At 35.7% G+C, this 25,410-nt stretch overlaps 1 protein-coding gene across 1 annotated transcript; it reads right to left on the bottom strand.

Moving 5' to 3' along the window:
- Window positions 1-483: 483 nt before the first annotated feature.
- Window positions 484-25,410, bottom strand: ETNPPL (ethanolamine-phosphate phospho-lyase). The gene is made up of 13 exons (XM_072405694.1): window positions 25,265-25,410; window positions 19,207-19,325; window positions 18,881-19,040; window positions 16,944-17,018; window positions 16,329-16,422; window positions 14,725-14,841; window positions 8,982-9,064; window positions 7,940-8,165; window positions 6,533-6,687; window positions 5,015-5,104; window positions 3,467-3,597; window positions 1,772-1,836; window positions 484-1,376 (listed from the first exon to the last, which is right to left on the bottom strand). Exons 1-13 carry the CDS (start codon window positions 25,318-25,320, stop codon window positions 1,257-1,259), a joined length of 1,491 nt encoding a protein of 496 aa, XP_072261795.1. The 5' UTR covers window positions 25,321-25,410; the 3' UTR covers window positions 484-1,256.

Consider the following 25,410-nt stretch of genomic DNA (forward strand, 5'->3'; position numbering starts at 1 on the left):
TTGTACCTTTCACCTATCCTCACCCTCTTTCCAACCCAACTAACCAATCCTTTGCTCCATCTAGCCCCTGATCACACCAGGCATTTCTTAATGAGGTTATGGTTAGGACGTCTGAAAAACAGCCTAACAAATATTTAGGACAACTGACTGCTTTGGTAGAGGTTCACTTCTCAATGTATAGGCTTAGAGGACAGGTTGTTACTTCTATAATGAAATCCTTCATTATAAATGGGAGTGTATTAGTGACATTCGAAAGTAATGTGTTCTTGTTAATGTGCTGTACTTGGTAGCCCCACTATTTTAGACTCTGGAATATGTTGGCTAAACAGAAATATGATTCTGGATGCAATATTAACAAAACTAAAACAATTAAAGTTTGGCTATATAATAAAAACAGTTTAAGGAATTTTAGTTTTAGCACCTTCTTTATGCAGATTTAAGTAAAAGTGAAAGGGGAAAATATTGCAGCACACAAAGGCAAAATATAGTTTAAATAAGTTTTATTGGCAATATTATGTAATGTATTTAGGAATAAACAGTAAACAATAGTGATAATACAAAGCCCTATACCATTACCATTGCCCTATACCAACAGTTGTGTACTACCCTTAGTATTATCACCCTAGGATTCATACAGACAGATGTACCTGTGTTATTGTCACATGGATGCATTTCACTCCAGTAACTATACTGTAAACAGCTAGTTGATAGTTGAAATAAAAGTATGAATTGTTATATCAATAGTGCACTTTTGTACCAACAACACACAAAAATAAGGCCATATAAACTTATGTAGATTGCTCGTTTTCATAATACATTAGTGAATATCAAAGATCAACTGGATTAAATAAACCCAATAGTCAGCATGTGAACAACTATGCAATAATCAATCGAACTTTATTAACTGTCAGCACTATGATCTATAAATTGTTCATATATGGTAGTTGTTTGGTTTGTGTAAGACCCTTGACTAAATAAGTTACTCCATAGCTAATTACAGTATACTTTATAGCCTGAAATCATAATGTATTTGTAATTGGGGTATAAAGAGAAAATTTAACTGGGCCATACCCATACTAGATATATGTTAAAAAGTGTTAGATATTAAAGCCATTAAAACATGGATATATTTTACATTCCAATAAGATATATTGAAATGGCAGGCATTCATATAATATAGCAAATTTTGAGCTAACTAAAAACCCACATTCACCAGTTTACACCAGTTTTTTTTTCAATGCATTGCAATTTGGTCTCTACTTTGTTCTGATTCTTTTATTTGAGACTGGAATATTCTCTGAATAAAAACCGTTTTCTTGGGGTCTGCAGGCATTTGCAGGTAAATTGTTTGTGATCTCTTGTGAGTTGTTTGCTTCCTGCAAAAAAGGCAATATACATGTAAAATATTTGTATAAAATATTTTATGATAACTAAGTATACAATTTTGCATATGGATAAAAGTATTGATACATTTCCATTGTTTTCTCTTTGTGAATTTTTTTTTTTTAATTAGAAATACAAACACTTTTTTGGAGGAGTGGTTTGTTCTGTTGTGGGCAGTGTTAAATTTAACAAGTGTCAAAAAAATGTTTTTGCAACAAAGCATAGCAAAAATGTTTTATTTTTTTATATATTTATATATATTTTTTTGTACATATTTTACATTTTACACACTTAAAAATGTAAAATAAAAAAAGTTTAACGTTGCTATCAAATCATTGGCATTTGCAGATTAAACATCAAAAAAATCTCTCCTAGTTTGACAACTTACTTTTCTTTTGTTTTCTTTCTGTGCCGACATAATAGCTGGTTTGTTTCCTGATGCTTCTTCAAATGCTGAAAAAAAAAGATATTTGTAAAAACACATCCTTCACGTCATTCCTCAAGGCCCCTCTTTAAGACAAGTACAAGCATCTTTTTGAAATAGTGTATAGAGCAGAGAATGGTAAAAATACCTATAAGGCTTTTTGAGTATGAACAATTCCTTTTATAATATGCCCGAAAGGTGGAACAAAAAATTACAGGAAATCTCACTGAAGTGAACATCATTTTCATCCCAGAGAGTTGTTCCTGGAACAGGTGTAACAATTGTTGGGTTTTCCCACACCTTTTATTCTCATAACAACTCAAAATGTTTAATGACGCCCGTACTTTCTGTCTTGCTGACAGTGATCTCCAAGACAAATAAAAAGGACAAATCTCCCCAGCAAGAACACACATTAAAAAACTTGGTTCAAAAGTTCTAACCCTTCTCTCCTTTATCCAAAACATAAAAATATGCCTATATGTACACTTTACATTGTGACTCTCTGAACTAGAAAAGCTGAGTCACTGGAAAAGGTCACAAAAACACACTACAAACTACAGAAACATTGAAACTTTAGATTCCTGAATCAGGAAATGTTCACAAAATCTCTCTAACCTTGCTTATTACCGATTATCATATTTCATGGCAATGGACTTTATCTCTAATGACGTTCATGGAAAAAAATCATTAGCATATGATAAAAATGTAAGCATAAATAAATAAAAAGTAACTGGGTCTAGTTTACGTTCTTTAACTTTCCCTGTTTGTGACATAATTTTCTTTATCTCAGCTACTTAGGCTATAAATATTTATATTAGATAAGATTTCCCTTGAACAATGCATAATATGTCCTGACCTAGTTTTTCTGACACAACATAAACTTTGGACTCCTGTCTTGTACTGTGTTAAATTTTACTATACATGGCGCCAACACAACTGTTATGTAGAGTAGTTCAGGGTTAAGGTTAAGGTCAGGTATACATTTTTCAGAAACATTGCACATGACTGCTTGGAAGTTGTTGAAGGTAATATCAGTAGAACCTTTATGGCCTTGACAGAAAACAGGTTTCAGGAAACTGCTGAGTCAATATGGGTAAAACTACAGAGAGATAAAAGTGATCTTCTTGGCAAAACAAAATAGCTCCCTTTTCAAAATAAAAGATAGCTAAATATTTTGTGGATATTTGATCTTCGCCACCAAACCAAATTGTGAGGTCAGGTAATGATGTTGTGTTGGAAGATCTGGCAAATCCTGGGGGTTCCTGTTCATGGAGTTTCCTTACATAAGTGCACAGTCATTAAGGGACTAAACAAAGGACTTCTCTACACTGTTACCACAAAGATAAAAGGACACAACTGTCTAAAATATCTTTACATCTCTGCAAAATTTTGTATATTCTTTACTGCACCCTTTACTACACCCTTGTGCCCATATAGTGTAGGAATGATGGTCAGGTATCCAAAAGGTTTGGTTATAAAAGGGTGTTACTTCTTCAATGGTAATACATGTAAATGGACTAGTACAAAAATCTAATTAGCCAATATTGTAGAAAAGTACAGAAAATGGCCAAGACCATGATATTAGGAGAATAAAGAGCATGATTTCTTTGTAAACTTCAGGTTTTTCTTTGAAATGTCTATCACCTTCCCTGTCTGTACCTGTAATAATTTTATCAATGGCATCTACCACCATCTTAGCATCTTCTTTAGTAAAGCACATAGGAGGCTTGAACTTCAGTACATTTCTGTGTGGACCATCAGCACTAAGCAGGATCCTTTTTTCTTTTAACCTAATAAAAAGAATGGTCACATTTTTTATGATTTGAAAGACAAACACACACACACACACACACACACACACACATATATATGGATCATTTATGTGTCTATATATAATATATTCATTCAGTAATACATAATATATATTCATAATACAGACAGGAAAAAGTTTTTGCTACTATATACTTTTATTTCCAAATCAACCCTGTAAACTGTGAAGTACACATAGGTCACTTGGCTCTCTCTCTGTCCCTCTCCTAAATTAGCTGTGTAGCAGAACATTAAAATGTCAATGGGTATGCTGTGTCATATGCCACCTGTCATCTGTCTGTTCCTTATCCGGATAAACTATTATGGCTGGTTGCATATGACAGCATGTTGTAAATAGGTAGATAGTTGGTGGAAATGATAACACATTGAGCTACTTTGGCCCTAAAGCTGCATACACAATTATTGTCGTTGGAAAAAATCTTTCACAATCCTTTCCAACGACTAAGCACTGCAGGATGCATGAACAAGTTCTGTACATACAGCACCGTTCTGCTCTATGAAGAGGGGAGGGGGAGAATGACGAAGTGGCACCCTGCTGCGCGCTCTCCCCCTTCCCTTGCATTAGGATCGCTAGTCATCCATCGTCCGTGGATCCGCCAGGACGACGGACGCTGTACACACACCAGATTCTCATCCGATATCAGCCCTGAGCCTATTATCGGGCGAGAACCATTGGACATGTGTATGTAGCTTAACAGGTCTGTATTTCGATCAAGTTGCCTTGATGTACTATCATTTATAGTGACAGTTGCACCACCTTTCAGTACACATTAGATAATGTGAAAAAGTGCAACTGTTTCTTTCCTAATGTTTTCCTTCATGTAAACTCCAGCCTTTCCTTCAGTCTGGTACTGTACTGAGATGGCTTAATCTGAGCTTCTTACAGTGCGAACATGGAAGCTACAGCAAGCCTGCCCTATTTCCTGGATAGAGGAAATCCAGCATCATCCGGCCCTTTCATGGTGAATGTGACATTCACTAAACACTTCATGCAGATATGCCTAATTTATTTTCCTTTGAATAGAGGCATTTCAAGTGATACATAATCAACCTGTATAAACTCATAAATGATTCATATAGTATTCTTGGATCAAAGGTAATTTCAAATGGCATTGGAGCCATATGGAAAGGCTTCTTTAAAGTAAATGTCAAAATGTCATGAAAAACATAGAACTAGCTATAACCTATAAATCATAACACTGTATATTGTTGATTCAATGAGTATCTGTTAAATGAACAAATAATCTTCCATGAACTGGATCATGCTTTTAATGTATTGCTTGCTTTCTCTGGATCAATTGTGAATTTTAACGATGCAGGTTTTTATTAATTTTTGTTAATATCAAGTCTTTGAATGCTACATATTGATAGACTTACTTATATATAATATGTTGGGCCTCGGCTGTAGCTGGAGTCCTTTGTTGCCTATCTTTTACCAAGTCTACTCCAACAAATAGTCCAACTCCCCTGCAAAAATAAAGATGGTTATTGAATAATATAACACCTCAAATTGTTCTTCCAGAGTTACAGAAAAGCAGCAATATGGTTGCAGAGTTTTTAAACCATAGAGGGGTGCTTTACAATATGTATATATTTTATCAATAAAAGATAATAGAAGTTTATAAAAAAAACACCAAAAAATATTCCAAAGCGTCACTGTCTTTTCTGTTGTTGTACTAAGACAAACTGGAGAACTAATTGTCAGTGAATGAAAGTAAAATTGCTTAATTTTTACAAAATTCATATGTTTCTTACTTTTTACAAAATTCATATGTACTGGGGTATCACAAGTAAAGGCAAACTGTTAGGAGTAACTTGTGGGTGAATATTTTCCAGCTCAATCCTTGGAAAGCCTTTAAAGTCCATTTAAAGTCAAATTTGCTTTTGAGTTAAGTAGGGAATTGTTATACTGATTTTAGGTTTTTGTTGCTGTCTTTGTCCTCGTTTGGCTTTACACATTTCTCTGTCAAGGCATGTTGCAATAACACACCACTACACACCTTGCATGCCTTTGCATATTGCAGTGCCAATAATTTTGAACACTTTTAGACAACACAGCCCCAAGGCACATGCAATGCAATGTACTGCAATGTCCAGTGACATAATACCAAACATTGTGAAGTGCACCATTAGGAAACATGCCTCGTCTTACAGTCCTTTCCTGTACACTGACAGCCCATTTAACATATGTGAGCTGTCTAAATGTGACATGTTGAGGTGTGACCCAACATGCATGTGTGCAATAAAACACAATGATAAAGGAAGTGTTTGTTTTAAGATATTTTTAGTTAAGAGTGGCCTAGCCTTATCCTCCTTTATCTCTATGTTGTGAACACATGAGATTATACGTTTATGCAGTCTAGACTAAAATGTGGACAATAGGTGCGTTCTAAAGTGTTATTTTACCCAACACTGTACACAATGACAGTTCTGTATTTTTATAAAAAAATGGAGAAATATGGCATATATGAAATGGCATATAGCAACCAATCATATCCTTGTTTATTGACCCACAATATAAATCTGATGGATTGCTGCAGATACCTGAATCAATTAGTTTTAGAGTCTTCTTCTTTTTCATCCCACCTGTAACTTTTGTGTTCAAACAATATACAAAACCTTTACACCTCATACACAGAAAACCTACAGGATGTATTATGTCTATAAGTATACAAGCTTTGTGCGCACAAAGAAACACAAGTGAATGTGTGTGAGAAAGCTTTTCTTTGCATTTCAAAGAGTAAATAGGTCTTACTGCAGCTTGTCTGTGTGTAATTACACCTGTTCTCACCTAAATGACATGCTAATATTATAGCTGTACTTTCCCACCATTAAAGTGTCCTTGGAAACTATACCCAGACATAAATGACTTGTGTGTTCCTGGAGCTCAGTCACCTGATATCTCCTATCAGCTGATGCTTTTCTTTCTGCTCCTCCAGCAGTTCCACCAGATAGTTTCCAACTCTGATCGCATTTCCTCGCAGATCTTCCTTTTCAATAACATCTAGCACCGCCAATCCAATAGCACAAGAAACTGGATTTCCTCCAAACTGTGTATAAATAACATTAGTCAGAGCAGAAGGGTTATTTCTGTGGAATATATTGTTCTAAGCAAAGCTATGCATTTAAGATAACTTGTTTACTAAAGTGATCAGCTGCGAAGCTCTCCAGCGAGTTCTGGTGAGCGCTTTTTTATTTGCTTGGCCTTTAGCCAGCTGTTCCCCTCATCATATTTTCCATCCGGAAAATTCTCAGATGCGACATGTGCAGTTGTGTGCAAAGAGACCACTGTAAAAGGCGGCCCTGCTATTCTGCAGATGTTGGTTTATAGGAAAACTGTCAAGGGAGAAACTTGGAGACCGCAGTTGCTGATCTCTTTCCAAAATGGGACTTTCCTGTCATTAAAGCTGATCTCCAGGCTTCAGTACTTGGAGCCACTGACATTAAACAAATATGCATATAAAATGTATGACTTTTCTACCTCAGGATGACAATTAGGCAAATAACTAGCATTTTTAGAATGCATTTTGCCTTGCAGTACTGAGAAGAAACATTCTGATAGTTCTGCTTCTCCTTTACTGTCTGAGTATAGCCTAGAGACAGGCCCTTTAGATTGTTTGCTAACACAGTCCAATGGCCAGGATTATTACCCCCTTCTGACTCTAGGTCATCTCAGACCCACCTACCCTGTTATTGGACAGTAAAATGAGAAGATCACTGCTGCACTAATATCTGTAATCCTTCTTATTATCAAGCTTTTTCTCAGCACATTAACTGGTTGGCTTCTTGTGCTTTGTTGTACAGGGACTGCAAGAAGCCAGGTCGAATCTAGCTACACTGTACGGTGAATGTATTTAAAAAATACATTACCTGATGTCTTTTATATCTACCTAAAATTCAATTTTACCTGCAGAAGATAAAAATCTGGTATTCTGCCCTGCCAAACGTGGCTGCGATAGACAAAGATACAACTTTCTGGTAATTAAAGAAGTGGCTATACATGTTTTTATTCTGTATAATAATAAACAGTTTGCCTGAAGCTCAGCCTAAAAATATTAAATGGTTTAATAAACCTGGAAATCAAGGGCAATTGGGAAGTATGATGATTTCTCCTAATACTGTACCTTTGTATGGATTTCGGATAATGCAAGGGAAACTATTAGTATTGAACTATTAGTATTAGTATTGATTTTATTACTGAAAATTTTCTGTTGTTCCAACTGATTTGGACCACTGATGCAGGAAGAGTGATATGATGTGTAACTGTGTATTTAATTTATAATTAACGTAACAGGTTCTTACTGTGTTAAAATATTCCATTCCAGTAGCTCCAAAGGCTTCTGCAATTTCTCTGGTTGTAACAACACAAGACATGGGATGCCCATTGCCAATGGGTTTTCCCATGGTAACAATGTCTGGTACAAAGTCTTCACCTTGCAGTTGGAAACTCCAGAAATGTTTTCCTACCCGGCCAAATCCAACCTGTACTTCATCTGCAATGAAAACTCCACCTGCCTCATGTATATACCTGAAACATAAGAATACACCAACAATCGAACATACAAAATACTCATTTTTCTTAGGGGTCTAAAGCAGTGAATCTGACATTCAAGAGCATCCAGGCCTATGTGTTTTCATCAGTTATTGATCTCTCCCAATTCATGAAAATGTTGCTGAATTTACGATTTACTGATTTATTTTTAAATAAATCTTTTGGAAATCTATTTATGAAGCAGTGTCTTCCACTACCATGTGTTTTCAATGGCAGTGTTTGAATCTCCTCCACAGAATGTTTTGATGAATGTCAGATTTACTGCTTTATAAATAGACCCATTAAAGTACATTTACAGCAAACCATTTCTTTATATTTTTTTTTGTTGTGGATAGAGTATGGGACCCTTGTAAACGTCGCACCAGAAAGTAGCTGTTCCCCACTCTACCCACAACTAACAAACAAGAAAAGCCTTTTGCCTACGTACACTTTAATAAGCAGGGTACTGATTGCTGTAGTCAGATCTCTAAGGTACAAATAACAACAGGATAAAACAACAAGAAGTTATAATGGCCAACCCTCCCTTCCTCCACTGACATATTCCCAGGCATTGCAAGTCAATAAAAACAGGTGTCCAATAATATATTCATCATTATGATAACAAGCCGTCATACTTTCAAGTCTGTAGTGATGTTGATAATACGCATCATTGCTAATGTTCTGTATTATATGTTATGTAGTTATACATTTTTTCAGAATATACTATCTGCTCATTCTTCATTGTAAAATGTTGATGGCATTGTACTTGTTTTATATCAATATTTATATGAGACACACAATGATTCTACATACTCTGCCACTTTCTGGAAGTAGCCAGGTGGTGGGATAATTTGGCCTCCACAGCTCTGCATGGATTCAGCAATGAAGGCAGCAATCTATGTAAGAGAAGAGGACATCATGGATATGTTCTATCTTCTATATCCTGTAAATAGCTGTTCATCCAGGGTTTGCAGCATTGTTCCAGAACAATGGTTATTAACAACCAAAGATTACATTTTACAAAGAATTAGGCACTGGTCAATAGTTAGTCATATACTGCATGGTTTATAAATCACTGGTCTTCAACCCAAAGACCTCTATAGACAGGATATTAAAAATAATTTAGTTATTTCATAAAAAACCTTATAGTGCATATCAGGACCAACAAAAAACATATTCAGTATAAGCACATTATTCCCTTTAAAATACCCTGCAAGTACACAAAATTACCAATTGCCCATAATCCAATGTGTTCCTAAATTCCTGTTTAACGTGACCCATCCAATGTTGTGAGCTAACCTGCTGGACTATAGGACTCCACCTATTTTTCCCCATCTCTGTCAACATGCACTCATTAAATTTAAAATATACAGGTTGTAAATATTACAACAATGTAATAGGATTTTCTGTATACTCAAGAATAGATTGCATACATTATGTCTACTACTGTATATAGACTGACATTGCTGACTTCCATCTAAAATGATGGCTGGTTTGCTGGCTTTATGCGGTTTCAATTTTTTCGGAACAAGCATACAGATCAGGAAAAACAGTTTTTTTTAAATCTGACATAGGAATAAATGCTTTTGTTACAGGTCTTATAAATAGCCCATAATTCGGAATGAAAGCTAAGAAACAAGTATTTTGTAGGATAATTCAGCAAATGGCAAGTAAGTATTATTGGCTGCTAATATTAACTAACAATAAATCACTAGTTCTATAGATCCGATGTTCAGCTCTTCTTAAAGTACCTGTAATAACCTAAAATAAAAATAAACTGATCTAAACTCCCTCTATATCATGTATTTGTGGATGATTATGCCAACTCTATTTATCCCAAATTATGTCACTGTTATGCCAATATACATTCTATATACAAATAAATACAATTGGCAGTCCTTTAAACATACTTCCATACTCTAGGCCAGTCTTTCTCCACCTTTTTACCCCAGAGGATATCTTTAATAATTTTAATATCTTGGGGAACCCCTGCTGAAACCAATTTATTGGGGGCATTGTGTAGAAAAACCTCTCAAATTGGTGGCCAGTGGGAAGAATGCCTCCAACAATAGTAACTAGTATACCACAGTTATAGACAACTAAAAACACCATCATCATTTTGAAGCTGGTCTACCAGGTGGTGTTGGTCCCAGAACAGACATCATAAAATTTGATATCAATCAACTAAAACAGAAAAAACCCTTAGCAACCTCTGGAGGAACCCTGGTTGAGAATGGCTGCTCTAGGCAAACATGATGTTTCATTTTAAAACAGATGTTCATTTTCTATGAACACTTTGCTGTAAAGAATGATAAGAAATGTAGTATAATACATTTTATATACAACATATCCCAAGAGAGGAATGGGGGTTTCCAAGGAAGATGAGATTATTAGTCTTTAGCACAGCCTGTTCAGCAACTGGATAATGTCATCAAAACCTAAAATACGCAACAAGGAAAAGAAAAAGGAGAAAGAAAACTGACCATTAGTAAGAAGTTTAGTCACTCCTCCACATGAATGCACTAAACGAGTTATAAGTTACAGGGCACACTCTCTCTAAAATACATAAACAGCCACAATAACAGCATAGTAAAAACATAATCCAGAGAATGAATGCAGTGTCCTTGTTGTTTAATAATCATGCTTTTGTTTGCAAACTGAATGCTAGTCTTTCTTTCCACATGACAAAAGCTGTTTAGAAGGCAAAAAGAACAATTCACACATCAAAACATCCATCCCTGCTCTCTTTTTCTGGATGATTTTAAAATGAATGCTAATCGAAAAGCTTCAATCCACTATAACTATTGTGAGTGATATACTATTACACTATACATCACTAAAGTATCAAAGGCAAGATATTAGGGCTACAGTCAATTCTCTACATTTTTCATACATTGAGGTGCTGTGAATTTTGGCAAAATTTACATGTCGTTTTACATATGGTACCATTATCATTTAATACTGCATATGACCTCCGAAAGGGTTCAGGAAGCAGGTTTACACTGCGGCACGCTAATAAGCATACATGAGAATGCAGCGTGCATTAATGGAATGTTTCATGTTTTGTCTTTTACAGATGTGGGCTGCTTTAAAGAGTCCTCATAAATCGTACTGATGAGGTTTGGAGAATTCCATTCCTAATCTCTCATTCTGAGAATAATAACTTTGGTGGATTGACAGTCAGACCTTGTCAGAGCATGTAAGTAGCTCTCCTGTGAAAGTCGCGTCATTTTTAAAGCACAGAATCTGTGTAAGAAAATGTATGGCTCCTATATTATAACAAAAGAAAATGCGTTTTTGTTAAACCCAAAGAGGCATGCGGATATTTACTATATAAATAATAGACACAAAATGTATTGCTACATAGTGATGTTAATTTAAAGCCCAATAGAAATTTTAGTTCAAAACAAGTTCATTTTATTGGCATCAAACCTAAAGTGTTCAATGTCTTACAGTTTTTTACCTAAAGCAGACAAAGCCTTAAGCTACGTACACACTTCCAATTATTATCGTTGGAAAACGAACGACGAACGATCCTGCACCATATCTACGAACGATCGTATAGCACCGATCCTGCACATAGAGATAACGACACGATCGTTCGTAGATATTGTACACACAATAGATACGATCGTTTGAGCGATAGAGGAACTATGTGCACGACAGGAAAGTGAACGAACGTTCGTTCATTACGCATGCTCAGATCATGGACGATCAACGAACGACCGTACACACGATGTTCAACGATCGTCGTCCAATCCGATCCGCCGGTCCGGTCGTTCGTTTCCAAGGACTTTCCTCGTTCGTCGGCGTCGTTGGTTACTTTTTTTACGAACGTTTTTTGCCCAATCGATCGTTCATCGTTCGTTTTGAACGATAAAAATTGGAAGTGTGTACGCACCTTTAGAAGAAAATCTTTGCAAAGTGGGACCATTGATGTTTGTTTGTAAGCAATGATCGTATTGCAGAGGTCCAACATACGCCCCTACCTAGTCACACTTAGCTCTTCAATCAGCAAAGTCCTTCACTGATTGTAAAAGTCTCAGTATAATTTCAGAAGCTATACCTTTGTCATCCAGGACGATTTTTAGTGATTGTCTTGGCTGAAAATCAGTCAGCGTCAGTAAATGTTTTTTTACATTATGCCAGATCACTAAACAACCAATTTCTAACCTTCCTAATCCCTGCTGTCTGATGTCTTTACAGCGCTCATCCCAAAAACCTGACAGGAGCACTACCGATCAATTTAAGTGACAATTATTCAGAATCTGTACATGAATCTAAGCAAGAACTTTCCACACTTTCTATTTTAATGTATCTGGAATGTATTTAGCTCATTTAAACTAAAAATTCTATCAAACGCTAATTTTTAAAAATGATAGATTATAATGGCTCAGAAAATGCAGACAGTTAAATGCTTGGCTTAAAAAAAACGATTTCAAATATTTTATTGCTGACCTTCATTTCTGAATATTCTATATAAAGTGGTTAGATTAAACATAACTGACAAGTTTTGTTTTCTAAAACAGATCTGCAGCAGAAGAAAACAGAGGCATAACTGTATGAACATTCCAAGTAAGCAATGATTATTTCATTTTACTCCAAAGTCCAAAGACCTTGGCAGTAAAATGTGTTATACTAAGGGGAGTTAAACAGATCACAGGATATCCTTGTGTTTTTTTTTAGATGTGCAGAACTTTTCCTGTATTGAATACACATGGAAAAATGCACAGTATGTCTTAGCACAGCAATTTTAAAAATAGTTTGAGTTCTACTAGGATTGCAGCTTTAAAACATTTCTGGAGGGTGAACACCCTACCTTGGGGACAGGTAAGATGTCAACATTAGATGTATGCATATATTAAGGACAAGCCTAAAAATTAAAAAAGAGTGTATTTTTCTCATTGCAAATTGTTTAAATGGGTTTACCATATATAATTACAATACTAGCTGTTGGTTGGTTTTCTTCTGTCAGCATATGTATAAATGAGGTTAATACAAGCAAGCAATAGGAGTTGAATGTGAGTTGAATAGGTTGTATCATTGTCAGAAGAACTGTAATTCACAGGAGAGAGTTAGGAAGAGGGTATGACTTTCAGAATACCACTACCTACTGATATAGATACTAAAGTATCCAACATATCCTTAAGTCACTGGTCTTAAGGTATTATTTTTCCAAAGGTTTTAATATTAATTATTATTATGTAGCTCTGATATTTTACACAAGGCCCATGATCATGTACTACAGACAGTGACAGTCCCTCAGAGAAGCTCACAATTTAATGCCCCTGATGTTATATATTTGGTGCAAATAGTGCCAAGTCCAAACCTCAGGCCTTCGGGCTTCAAGGCAAAAGTACTGGCCACTGGCCACTGTGATTTGGATGATCTAACCAGCATGGCGTTTTTTATTTTAATTTTTGTTGTAAAGTTCAACATTTTTGTTAAAGAAAAAAATAAGTAGGTGTGTTTGCAGTTGTGAAAAAGTTCTGCAATTTCCACATTTGTTATAAAGTAACCAGTAAGCTGGTTCACCCCTATCTAATCACATGACACTGCTGGCTGGATGGTCTGTATCTTTTTTTTTACAATATTTTAATTTTGGTTCTTTATATTGATCGGACAGATCAAAGATATAAACATGTTTGCTTATGTCCTATTAGACCCAAAACATATGTAAGTAAAAAGTTCGAGTAAGCAAGAAGTAATAGACTTTCAGCCAAAAATATAATTTTACCCTTTTTGACATTCTATTAACATTTTTTTGCACATTGTTTATTCCCATAGCTCCAAAATGTCCTCAACTGGGCTGGCATGCATCTTTGCTTGTTTAGATAATGATATATTGTAACATAATGATTTTAAGAATATTCAATAAGCTTTTCCTTGATCAAATTACATACAGCCTGTTTATTCAGTATTTGTCTTTCCTGGAGCTCACGCTATCGTATTAAATTATATACCAGCTCTACAAGCTAATTTAAACTATATTATGTTTCTGTCAAGGCTTTATATAGTCAATTTTTTCTTTGCTTTATACTGACATGTGCTGTCAGAAATGCAATCTCTCTAAAACCTTTCATCTTGAATAATGAAGTTTACAATACAGCTAAAATACAGGCTTTTTAAATCACTGTAATAAAACATATGTGATGATAATTAAAGCAACTATATATAAAATACACAACAATACGCAGTATATATCAATACATAACCACATGTACATTCCAGTATTTCTGTTCATGTACACATGATACAGGCAAACAACCAATAAACACCACAAATTATATTCTGAATCTGAATATATAAATGTGCGTATAGTCAAACTTTCTTCTGAACGATGACAGCTTTTTAGTGAACATTGATGTTCTATTTTTTACCTAAGTAAATAAGATAAAATACCTTCAATGTTAACAGAGCTAACAAAGTTATTTGCTATGCATACAACTTAATATTAAATCATAAAGGAAAACATACTGCAGCACTTAATTATAAATGCATGAACACCAACAATTTTCTCTTAGTCCTTCTGCAAAGTCAAGTACTCACAACTAACCTGTCGATTATTTTGATGAGCTTCTTTGATAATATTCTTGACATCCTCAGCATATGCAGCTCCAGGGTTTGGATGATCTTCCCTGTATTTTCCTCTGTATGTATCAGGTGATGGAGCCTGTAGCATACAGATAATATTTTATTTAAAACGCTGGATATGGTAGTTGGAATCAAGGTCTAAAAGGTTCCTAGGATAACAATAGTACTAAAGTGTCGGCAATGTATGGTGCCTCCAAGTACCTGTATACTGGCTATGGAGCTACCTTGGATTCTAAGACTAATTTCAGACAATCTCTCTGTCAAAATGTGGGGCTGACAGCTGCTGGGTGTAGTGCCAGCTGCTTTTGGGTGGACTGGAGAGGCAAACTACAACACGGGCAACAAGATCTTCAGAAAACAATTGTGTTGATATGTTGCTTTTGAAAATAGCACCACGATCTGGCACAGCCGTATGCAAGAAAAAGGTCTTAAGCACTTTATTTCACTTGTAGTAGACCGCTGCAACTCAACGTGGGTCTAAAATAGTCCTAAAACATCTTCAGCCCAGGAGTATGCCTCAACTTTAAAGTGCAGGTGAGTCTCAGGTATTTGAAGATTGAAAAGCAGAGGTAGGGCTTAGGACTAAGAAGAAGCAGAGTTTAGTCTTCAAGTTGATCTCCAGGATAAAACTCTCCCATTTTCCAGACGTATCTTTCACCCTCCCTGTAATCTTTACTCACTGAAAGTAGCGTTTTAATTATGTTCAAGTCTTTTCTCTTTCAAGGCTTTTTTGGGTGTCTACCTCATGGTTTGCAGGACATAGACACTATTGGGTAGAATGCAACATAATGTCAGCCAGAGGGGACAGATTCCCCATCAGGCACATCTGCAGTGCCGCATCAACAGTTATTTGCGCAAATGGAACTGACAAGAAACCAAGATGGTGGATTTTAGAGGTTTTAACTTAGGGAGCAATCCCAATGGGCAATCTTCAATATAATGCTAATATCATAAAGCAATAGTCCTGGAATGCAAGATTCTTGTTGAGTCTACAATTATCTGTGGTAGCCTTCAGTTTAATCTTTGTGTCCTTGTGCAGCCTTTTAAATCCTTTAGCCAGGCTGTACGTGTGGTCACAGCCTCAGTTGAACCTTTTTGTTTCACATTAATGGATCACCCATCCAAAATCTATTTTCAACCTGATTACCTAGGTATTTAACCTTTTGGCCCAAGTTCCAAATTAAGTTTTATCCCTTTCATTTAATTGCCAAAAGAAAGAACCTCAACTACCCACTGAACATCTGGCATTGAACAGATGAATAGGGCATAACAAATAGATATGTGACCTTTGACTCCCAAGGTAGCTAGATGCATTAAAATTACTGATTTGGGCTGAAAATATTTATATATTATGTCATTTACCAGAAAATCAAAACAGACTTTCTGACTTTAGCATATACTTTGTGAATGATTTAACTAATTTTTGTGTTTAGTTCTTTAACATTCACTTTACCCTTACAGGATCTCATACCATTTTTTAAATTATGAATCATACTTATAAAACTTATAAACCCTGACATAACAAAATAAAATGAAAATAAAGATTTAAAAGCAAGGATTACATACCACATGGATATATTCTTTCTTGGCTTCCTCTCCAAGTTGGAGAAATTTATAAGGACTGATGTCTATCAGAGATGTCACATGACCATGGTAAGCACTGAACAAATAAAAAGACAACACAAGCATATAATACATCACAAGGGTCTATGATTAGGTGTTGTGATTACATTGATTTAAAAATACCTTTTTGCTTAAGACATGAATTCACATATATGACCAATTACGGTACATGTTTTCTTTGGCTGTTTTATTTTAAATTTGTAGCTTAAAGTGAAGCTTTACTGAAGGCACGAGCCACTGAAGAAGCAGCTTGGAACAATTATAGAAAGTCCAGTTGAATGTGACTAACTTCTACTAGACATTTCCTATTTAGTTCTGCTATTAGAAGTAATCATGTATTTGAGTAGATGGGATATTTTTACTTTAATTCCATTTTAAAACTTTACTGTAGCCAAGTAAAACCAATTTATATTTTGAGTTTTTTTTTTTACAGTAACAACTTTTCTATATACAAAGCTTTATATAGTTTGTATTATGCTTTCCTAAACCTTAGTTAGCTTATTACAAGATTTAAAAAAATGTCAATGTTCTTTAGTAACATAGCACTGGAAAACTTACTGGTCAAGGGTTATTACGTCAAAGTGTCCAGAGTACTGCCGTGCCAAACGAAGAGCTAGGTCATTTGCCTCTGACCTGCAGGGAAAATAAACACTCAGAACACAATTGCAGTTTATGAACTCATGACATTATTGGTGACCTGGGAATGTCCTGGAAATCATATCAAACAATATCTATCAATGTTATATTGCATCTACGGCTTTACACAGGGCTATGCTCAGAGGCCAAACCTGTCTATGACCAGCCTTCAACAAGTATGTAGGGCATTCAGGCCTACAGAAAATTAAATATCAATTTACAAATGTTCTTGTGTGTTGCATGAAGTTTAAAAATATTGTTAGCTTGAATGGTATTACTGAAACTTGCCAGATTAGCATCGGCACAGAGTATGTGTTGGGGGTTTGGGGACTAAGGACATATACTAGACAAAAATAGAAAAGAGCTAAGTCATCCACAAGCATTTTTATCTTTTACTCCACCTCCTTTCTACATAACAATCACATGTCTATCCTTCCTCTTACAATCTGATTGACCCTTTCTGGTAGACTTATATATATATATATGATGCTGTTTGTAACAAGTGGGGGATTTACCATTTCAGTGTGTTCCTAGAATAGGGAATGCCCTTTCTTCGATCAAAATGTAAAAATCATCACTTTTTTGCAGTGAAATGTAATGACTCCAATACAGATATGTTGTTAAGAGTATATCTTAGTTTGGTGTCATTAAATCCTTTACAATTCTTTACAAATGAGATTGCTAATAACTGCACTATTAAACTTTATACACTTGGTGAGACACTTTTTACAGACATATACATTATGTGATCCTTGTAACACACAAGATTACTCAATATTGTAGAGATAATTTGAGAACTACTGAACACTGCTGCTGTTTCTTATCTATGTTCTGATTTTTACAACTTATGCCAAACATGATACTTAGACCTGATTTATGAAGGTTTATATAGAAGTGGCAATGAGATAACATATTTCCACCTATTTGTTCATCTTTTTTCACTTTCAAATGCCCTTATATATTTTTTTCAGTACTACAATTATCCTTAGCCAATCAGAATCTTATATCCATTAAATTACATACCTTATGCCATTTTCTAGCCACAATAGAAACTTTTGAAAGTGAAGATCAGTGACCTTAGAGTTCAATTAAGGCAAATAAACACTGCTTTCAGTTACCTATGATGATGACCTCTTTCAAAGTGTAAATCATTTTCTGGTGACCTTTAAAGTGGTGATCAGGCACTGACATTACTGGTACCCAGACTGGCAGGTCTGCTTTTTTACCCACTAATAGTTTAATTACGTAAACCATATATTTAGCATTTAGATTACCAATGAAATTGATTGGCTAAATTGAAACAGTGATGTTTTTTGGAAAGGGTTCCCAATTTAAAAATGTTTGCAAAATAATTTTTTTTCTGACAATTTAAACCAGGTAGTGTTCATATTGCAAATAATAAATGCTTTAACATGAGCAGGCCTCATAAAAGTATCTGATAAGTAGAGTGTCTGTATATCAGTAAAAAACAGAGCTACATAACTTTTGTTTTAATCTCGCTGGTTGGTACTTGGTTCTGATGCATTGTAATAACCTGCCAAAATTTGGATTACATGAATGTATAATTTCGCTATTTCTCCTTAGTTTTAGTAGTATTGGTACCATAAGCAGAAGTAGTGACATCCTTTTATCGACTTGTTAGCATCACCTAAAAAATAACAAAGACTAAGGAATGACAGCAACAGCTGTTCTTCAAAGAATTCCCTATCTTATAATAAAGAAGTATTGCCATGTATTATTAAACTGCATTAAATATGCTTTTGTGACAAATTAATTAAATTCTATTTTAACAGCTTCACTTTATACTTTAAAAAACATAACTGAATTGTTCATATTCAATAAGAAGGAAATAAACATACCCAGAATTAACAAAATAGCAAACTGACAGCTTTTCAGGCAGAGTGGCAGTCAGGCGTTCAGCATACTGCACAAGGTTGTCATGTAAGAACCTAGAGTTTGTATTTAGCACCTCCATCTGCTTCACTGCAGCCTTTGTCACCTCGGGATGACTATGCCCAACTGGAAAGAAATAGAAAGGAAATACATTATTCATAGGCAAGTACTGCCAAAAAACACAATCATCCAATAGGAACATACAAAGAACCTCTGACATTTGTGTTATACAATCTATTATACATATGTGTATATTGACTTACATTTCCTCATGTTTTATTAATGAACTTACCATGAGCCACATTATTTATGCAATCCAGGTATCTTTCCCCTTTTTCATCAAACATGTACTGTCCCTTTGCACGTACAATCTTAATTGGATCCTTTGCAAAAAACACTTTGCATGATGGTCTGAAAAGGAAAAAATTACAACACATTTAGTCACAGCGTATCCCCGTTATTTAATGTATTATTCCTGTTATTGGCTATTAAGGTGGAATTTAAGTAGGACATTTTTTTGTGCTGGGGGACCAAGTAGTTCTCTGTACGGGGCATTACCTGCTGAAAGGGAGTAAAATGTGTATCTTAAATGTCCATAACAGTACACAACCTCTAACCTATAACACCAAACCCTTACATTTAAACCCTTCTTACCAGAACCCCTTAAATATACCCCTACCCATAACCCCTTACAACAACACTTATCCCTAACTATAAAGCACATCCTAATCTTTATCCTTTACCTATCTGAACCTCTAACCTCTCTTTAACAAGTCATAATCCCTTTACTTAACACTTAAAATGAAGCCAAACCATTAAACTAAACTTTAACCTTTCTCTATCACCCAACCCTTACGCGTCCTTAGGGAAAGTTCACCTGCCTCTGAATTGCGTGATCTTGTGTGGCTACACTGGCCCCTTGCCAGCTGCTCCAACATTCATACTGCAGTACTGGTTCTGGAAAAGCCAGCGGCTGCACATGTGACAACTAGTGGCCCTATTTGTTTTCTATGGGACTGGCACCGGGACTCTACATGTTCCTAGCATGAAGAAGTTATAAAAGCACTACAACCTCCCTGCCAGTGTAAATTCAGCCTTATTTTATCAGCCTAATCCATACCAACCCTTAATACATTCAAACACTTAACACCAAACCTCTAAACTTTATGGAAGTCCGTTAACAGGTAAATAGAAACACATCCAGGGTTATCCTCTTCTAGGAATGTGAATTTCCTGGCTAAACAAGTCAGTATTTTTATAGGAGTCTCAATATAAGTTTTATGACAACCTAACAGTTAAAAAACTACCTAACACAGGTTTCCTTGTTGAGACATGTAGCTCTATGTTTCCATGTCAGTATTATGGCTACCTTTAGAGCGTCTTGCTAATAACAAAGGAGTTATAAGGCCTAGATAAAGTTTTCATTTTAAAAGCATATAAAAAGAATTACTATTATTGTTAATATTTTTCCATCTATTATTATTGCATATAAATATTTACTATCTATAAATTGTAGGCTTAACACTGTTTTCCAGGCTTAATGCAAAGAACTAAACCTAAAGATGAAAATATGGCGAGTAGACAGGTTCCTTTTTAAAGAAGGGATCGGATATATATATATATATATATATATATATATATATATATGTGTGTGTAATAAAACAAATCTTTCTCAGTGTATGATCCCAACATAACTGGCTGCCAGAGATGAGTGAACTCCCATGTGCATGAGCAGGAGTTACATTATTCTGGCTTGGCCATTCACAAAGAGTACCAGGTAAAGATGCTGGCCGCAGTGAAGGAGTCAGGAAAGGTGAACTTAGTTAAATGTTTGAAAAACGGGCAGTTAAGTTTGTTTTATTGCAGGAAAATGCATTGCCTTTCCTTTCTGTAAAACATACCTGCCTGTTTACATTAAAAAAAATATCATTCATTTCACTTAATCTGCTTTGTGTATGGAGTGGAATATGTGAAGCTCAAATGATTATAGCTAAATACCTTACACCTAACTGGGTGAAATATCACACTTTTGAGTAAGGACGTTGCCTGGTAAGATTTTACCAAGAGTGTAAAAACAACATTAAACATTTTTAAAATGTAATAAGTTTTATAAAAAAATTGTCCTTGGACCATTAGCATCCCATTACAGCAGGGAACCCCTTCAAGGCTATGCACACCAAATGTAGATTATTGGCAAGATATAGAACTCAGTTTTGCACAGGCATTAGAAAAGAGAGGACTGTCACATAAAAGCATATCCTGAATCATACCCAGGACATGATATGTCTCCTGACCCACAGTTAGTGTATTAGTAGCACACACTACAAATATGGCCTTGCACAGAGCACTGTGGTGCCAATACTACTGAATTCTGATTCTTTGACCCAGATACAATGTGCCCAAAAGTGGGCACTTATTTATAGCAATCAATACACGTGTTATGATATTACGTTAAGGTATTAAGCCAGTGAGAAGGACAACACTGATCTGTTAGGTGAAACTTAGAAACACAAACAATACATCATGAAACCTGAACAATACCCATAGTCCCAGCTATAATATGTGTTGTTCTAAATCACAGTTGCCTGTGGTGCATTTTCTGATGTGAAACAGAAAACAGATTAGACTGGTTATAACAATCCAAATAACTTCAGATGTAACCAAGAATACTAATATACAAACAATCTTCAAACCAGGAAAGACCAGACCAGGAAATGGAAGTCTGGGGTAGGTGTGATAAGTGATGACGGACTAACCTTTAGGTGTCTTAAAAGTCCTCTTAACTTCTTTCTTTAATTAATCTCTTCTGTCAAAAATCCTAATAAAGGATGCATTTTTCAGGGTAAAAGCTACATGCATCTGAATTTAATTTTGATTCATAGTAGTAGTAAATAGACTAGAATTCTTGGAGATTCCAATGATCCAATTTCTTGCACTGACATTGTGATTACACATTTTTTGGAGGGGTGAACCAATCTATAAATTTATGTCTATTCCTAAGATCAGAATGTACATCAGCTCATTATTTACCTAAAGAGAACCTTTGTCCATGTAGGGGAAACCATTAGGTTAATTTCAATGACCTATCCCCCCCTGCTTTCCCGGTACTTATGTCTAACCTCTGACCCCCTCACCCTACACACACACCTATAAAGCTGAATTCACTTGTTGAGGAGAAAAGGATATGCCTCATGCAAGACCCTACACAAGTGTTGGTGCCTTGGAACTGATCACCGAGGCATCCAGCACTGGGAAATTAGGGTCACAATACCTTCATACCTGGAAGTACAGGCTTCTACCTAAGATTAAGGCAAACAAAAAGTACAGCAAAGAAGTGGAGAAAGTACAGCAAAGTACTTGGAGTTTTTTGTTTTGTCCCACATGAGAAATACGCAGGCTCACTTTCAGGATGTTAAACCAAAGTTGAATTTGCATTCATCATTCATATTGACTTGGAAAGAAAAGCAAACAAAAGCCCTGTACATGAACCCCTTACAAAAGGAATAGGGTTTACTAAATGTTATACAGCAACCTACAACAGCAACCACTAAGGAGTCTAACAACCTGGCAACCATCAGTCAAATTTGTCAGTAAGCCTACAATTAACATATGAGACTCCATATTGCCTTTTCAAGTATTTCAATCTGCTTCAGCTCTTACCATCTAATAAGCAGTATTTCATGTCATGGTAGATGTGACTGCTGATTATCTTTGATGTATATTATTGCAGAATTAGATGTTTTGTAGATCAAATGTAAAATTGTATCTTTAAGGGTGTAAGGAGATGGCCTGGAAATGGCTTCTATGCAGCACTAGGGGACTATAATTGCAAGCATGTAGTAACATTCCTCTGTTAGTTGGCTGGGGAGGAAAAGCCAGCAGATGTATGAAGAAGTCATGTAAGGAAGGGGTGTAAGGGCCTCACCAGACTTTTCCTATTGAATCCTCTGAAAAAGAAAAAGCTTGTTTACAGCCTAGGTTGGATGAAAAAAGGAGTGACACGCAGGCATTGTAAAAATGAGCACAATGTGTAGGCTTTAGGAAAAACAAAAGGAAAAAAACAAAAGAAAAACAAATGCCATGCCTAGCATAAAAGCCAATACTTCTATAGAGCTGATGAAAATAGCATAGAATGCTCAAAGCTCAGCATTGATGTTTTTCCACCTGAAGCGGTTTACCTTTTTTTCTGAGAATTGAGAAAACATGAACTTGTTGGACTGGTGTGTGAAGGTTCTCTAAAGTAATTTTCTGTTGGGTTTTCACTAATCCGTCGAAGAATATATAATTGTGTACAAAAACAGCCATAGGCAAAAAAAAAAAAGGGTGTGAAAGATATCATTACTTTCCTACCCCACCTCAAACCCTGCTCCTATTTACAGAAATCCACCTATTTAGTTTAACACTTTTATTTCAATAATAATGATTGCAAGGAGGAACAGACAAGGGAATGATTCCTAGACTGCATCAAATATTATATGTAAAACTTTTATCCCTGGAGCAAATCATGAGATTTATATCAATACCGGTGTTAGACTCATTTAGAGAAATTGTTTTTTTATTATTCAAACTCAGGTGCTTTGGTTAAACAGCTATAGGAAAATATACCACCTCTGCTGTAAAACGCTTTATCCTTGTAAAGAAAAAAAAGGGAACTGGTTACTTGTTCTGGATTGGGCATGTTCCAAAGCTGCTTTCTCCTCTGGTGAGAGTCTAGCCTGGAGCAAGCATGTGGAAATTAGGTGTCTCAGCAACTAAAAAACATTTTTGTTCCTGGTAACAAAACAACGTATAAAGAATGAACATGCCAGTGCTAGAACACCAGTGTAATGCCAACATCTGCTTAATGTGAAATATGACCATGCCCTCCATATGTTGTTGGAGAATAAAGTAAAGTTAGCAGCTGTCTTCAAGGCAAAGTGCACAAAAGAAGGATGTCTATACTAGTTTTCATCTGAATTGTAGGATTCAGAAAATTGACTTCAGTAAATTTTCTTCCAAACTCCCTGTCCTCAGAAAGTTTTACATTGGGGTGGTAGCATATCCCTTTGACAGACTGTTCTGCACACCAAAATACACTGAGACAGCATGAAGAGAAGATGACTAGGTTATGGAAAAGAGAGAAATCTTTATTAAGAGATAAAAGAATTCCTCCTATAGGCTATAAAAGGAATCCCTGGATTTATTATAGGGTGTCTTAGAGAACATGCAGAAGACTGTTCCCTGGATCTGCCTAACCCCTGAGCAATCAGCTCTGATACTTTTAGGTGCACATTAAGACTCTGACCCTATAATCAAGTTCTGTTCTCAACATTATCAACAAATAGACCTTTAGCCCAATATCAAAAGTAGAAACTAAGCCACATACAAACTTAAGATAATTGTCACTCGAGACAAACGGTTGTACAATGCGCCAACCTGGCATTGTTCATCAGTCCTCCCTGGCAGGTTGATGAACAACTAAATCGGAAATGACCGCTAACCTGGAGGAGAGCATAGCGGGGTACTACTTGCGCCTCCTCCCCCTGCCCTTTTTATTGAACACAATGTTCCTGTGTATGCGTTACTCGATGGTTTCTCTGTCACTGAAAGTGATCACAAAGGATCATTTCTAGCAACAGTTATTTTACGTCTATCTGACGTCTGTATGGGGCATTACTGTAAGCTCTGGATAAGCCCAAATCTATCTTACATCATAGTTTATGAATGACCCAGTACAACGATCGACAATTATTAAACAAGATGGAAAACAAATGAGGATATATTGGTCTTTGATAGATATCATCAACATATTTTATCATTTTGGTTTCAGAACCCATATCTGTAAGTGCTTTAAATATGACCTCCCTTTAAAATGAAATTGGTAAATGGGTGAAATGAACTCAGTGAACCTCACAGTTGGCTCTCCTATGAAATGCCTTAACTGTTGTTTGTCTGCTAGAACTTGCAGATCTCTGTATCCTACAGATGTGAAGCTGCACATTAACCCTCCTGTATATAGCTCATGCAAGTTCTTTGTAAAGGGATTGTGCTGACAACTTCCTAGGATGCAAGGAATATTTTAGCCACCAAAGTACAGAATGAATGTATGACAACACTAACTCATAGTCTGCAGAATACTGAATGTAGTAGATTGAGACATTCATTTCAGACCAAAAGCTAAGTCTTCAGAAAATGTAGAAACAATGCAAACTGTTTTGCACCCTTCCAGCAAACCCTTCCATCCATGTAGACACATGCTAAATTTATATTTCCTTCAACATATGCTACATAAGTAATACAAATGACACAATCAGTAGAAGAGATTATTCATATAGTTTTAAAGTATCAAATCATTCCATATTTGTCCTTACCCTATGTGTTTTTTCCTCATCTGAATAATTTTCTCCTTGGTATATGGCTCACTCATGTCTGCTGCTTTTAGCCTGGTCTTGGCACACAAGTTCAGATCAGCTGGGTGTTCTGCTTTGTGCAATGCCTGCTAACTGCTCCTCCAGAC

The sequence above is a fragment of the Pyxicephalus adspersus genome, chromosome 3, assembly GCF_032062135.1.
Source record: "Pyxicephalus adspersus chromosome 3, UCB_Pads_2.0, whole genome shotgun sequence".
NCBI classification, from domain to species: domain Eukaryota; kingdom Metazoa; phylum Chordata; class Amphibia; order Anura; family Pyxicephalidae; genus Pyxicephalus; species Pyxicephalus adspersus.

What these genes read in the sequence shown, in the direction of transcription:
- ETNPPL (XM_072405694.1), bottom strand. Translation starts at nt 25,320, where the DNA reads ATGAGTGAGCCATATACCAAGGAGAAAATTATTCAGATGAGGAAAAAA. An exon ending in TGCTATTTTGTTAATTCTGG is followed by an intron (nt 17,019 to 18,880) that starts GTATGTTTATTT and finishes TTTTCCCTGCAG; the next exon opens with GTCAGAGGCAAATGACCTAG. An exon ending in GAATGGAATATTTTAACACA is followed by an intron (nt 6,688 to 7,939) that starts GTAAGAACCTGT and finishes ATTTATACACAG; the next exon opens with TTTGGAGGAAATCCAGTTTC.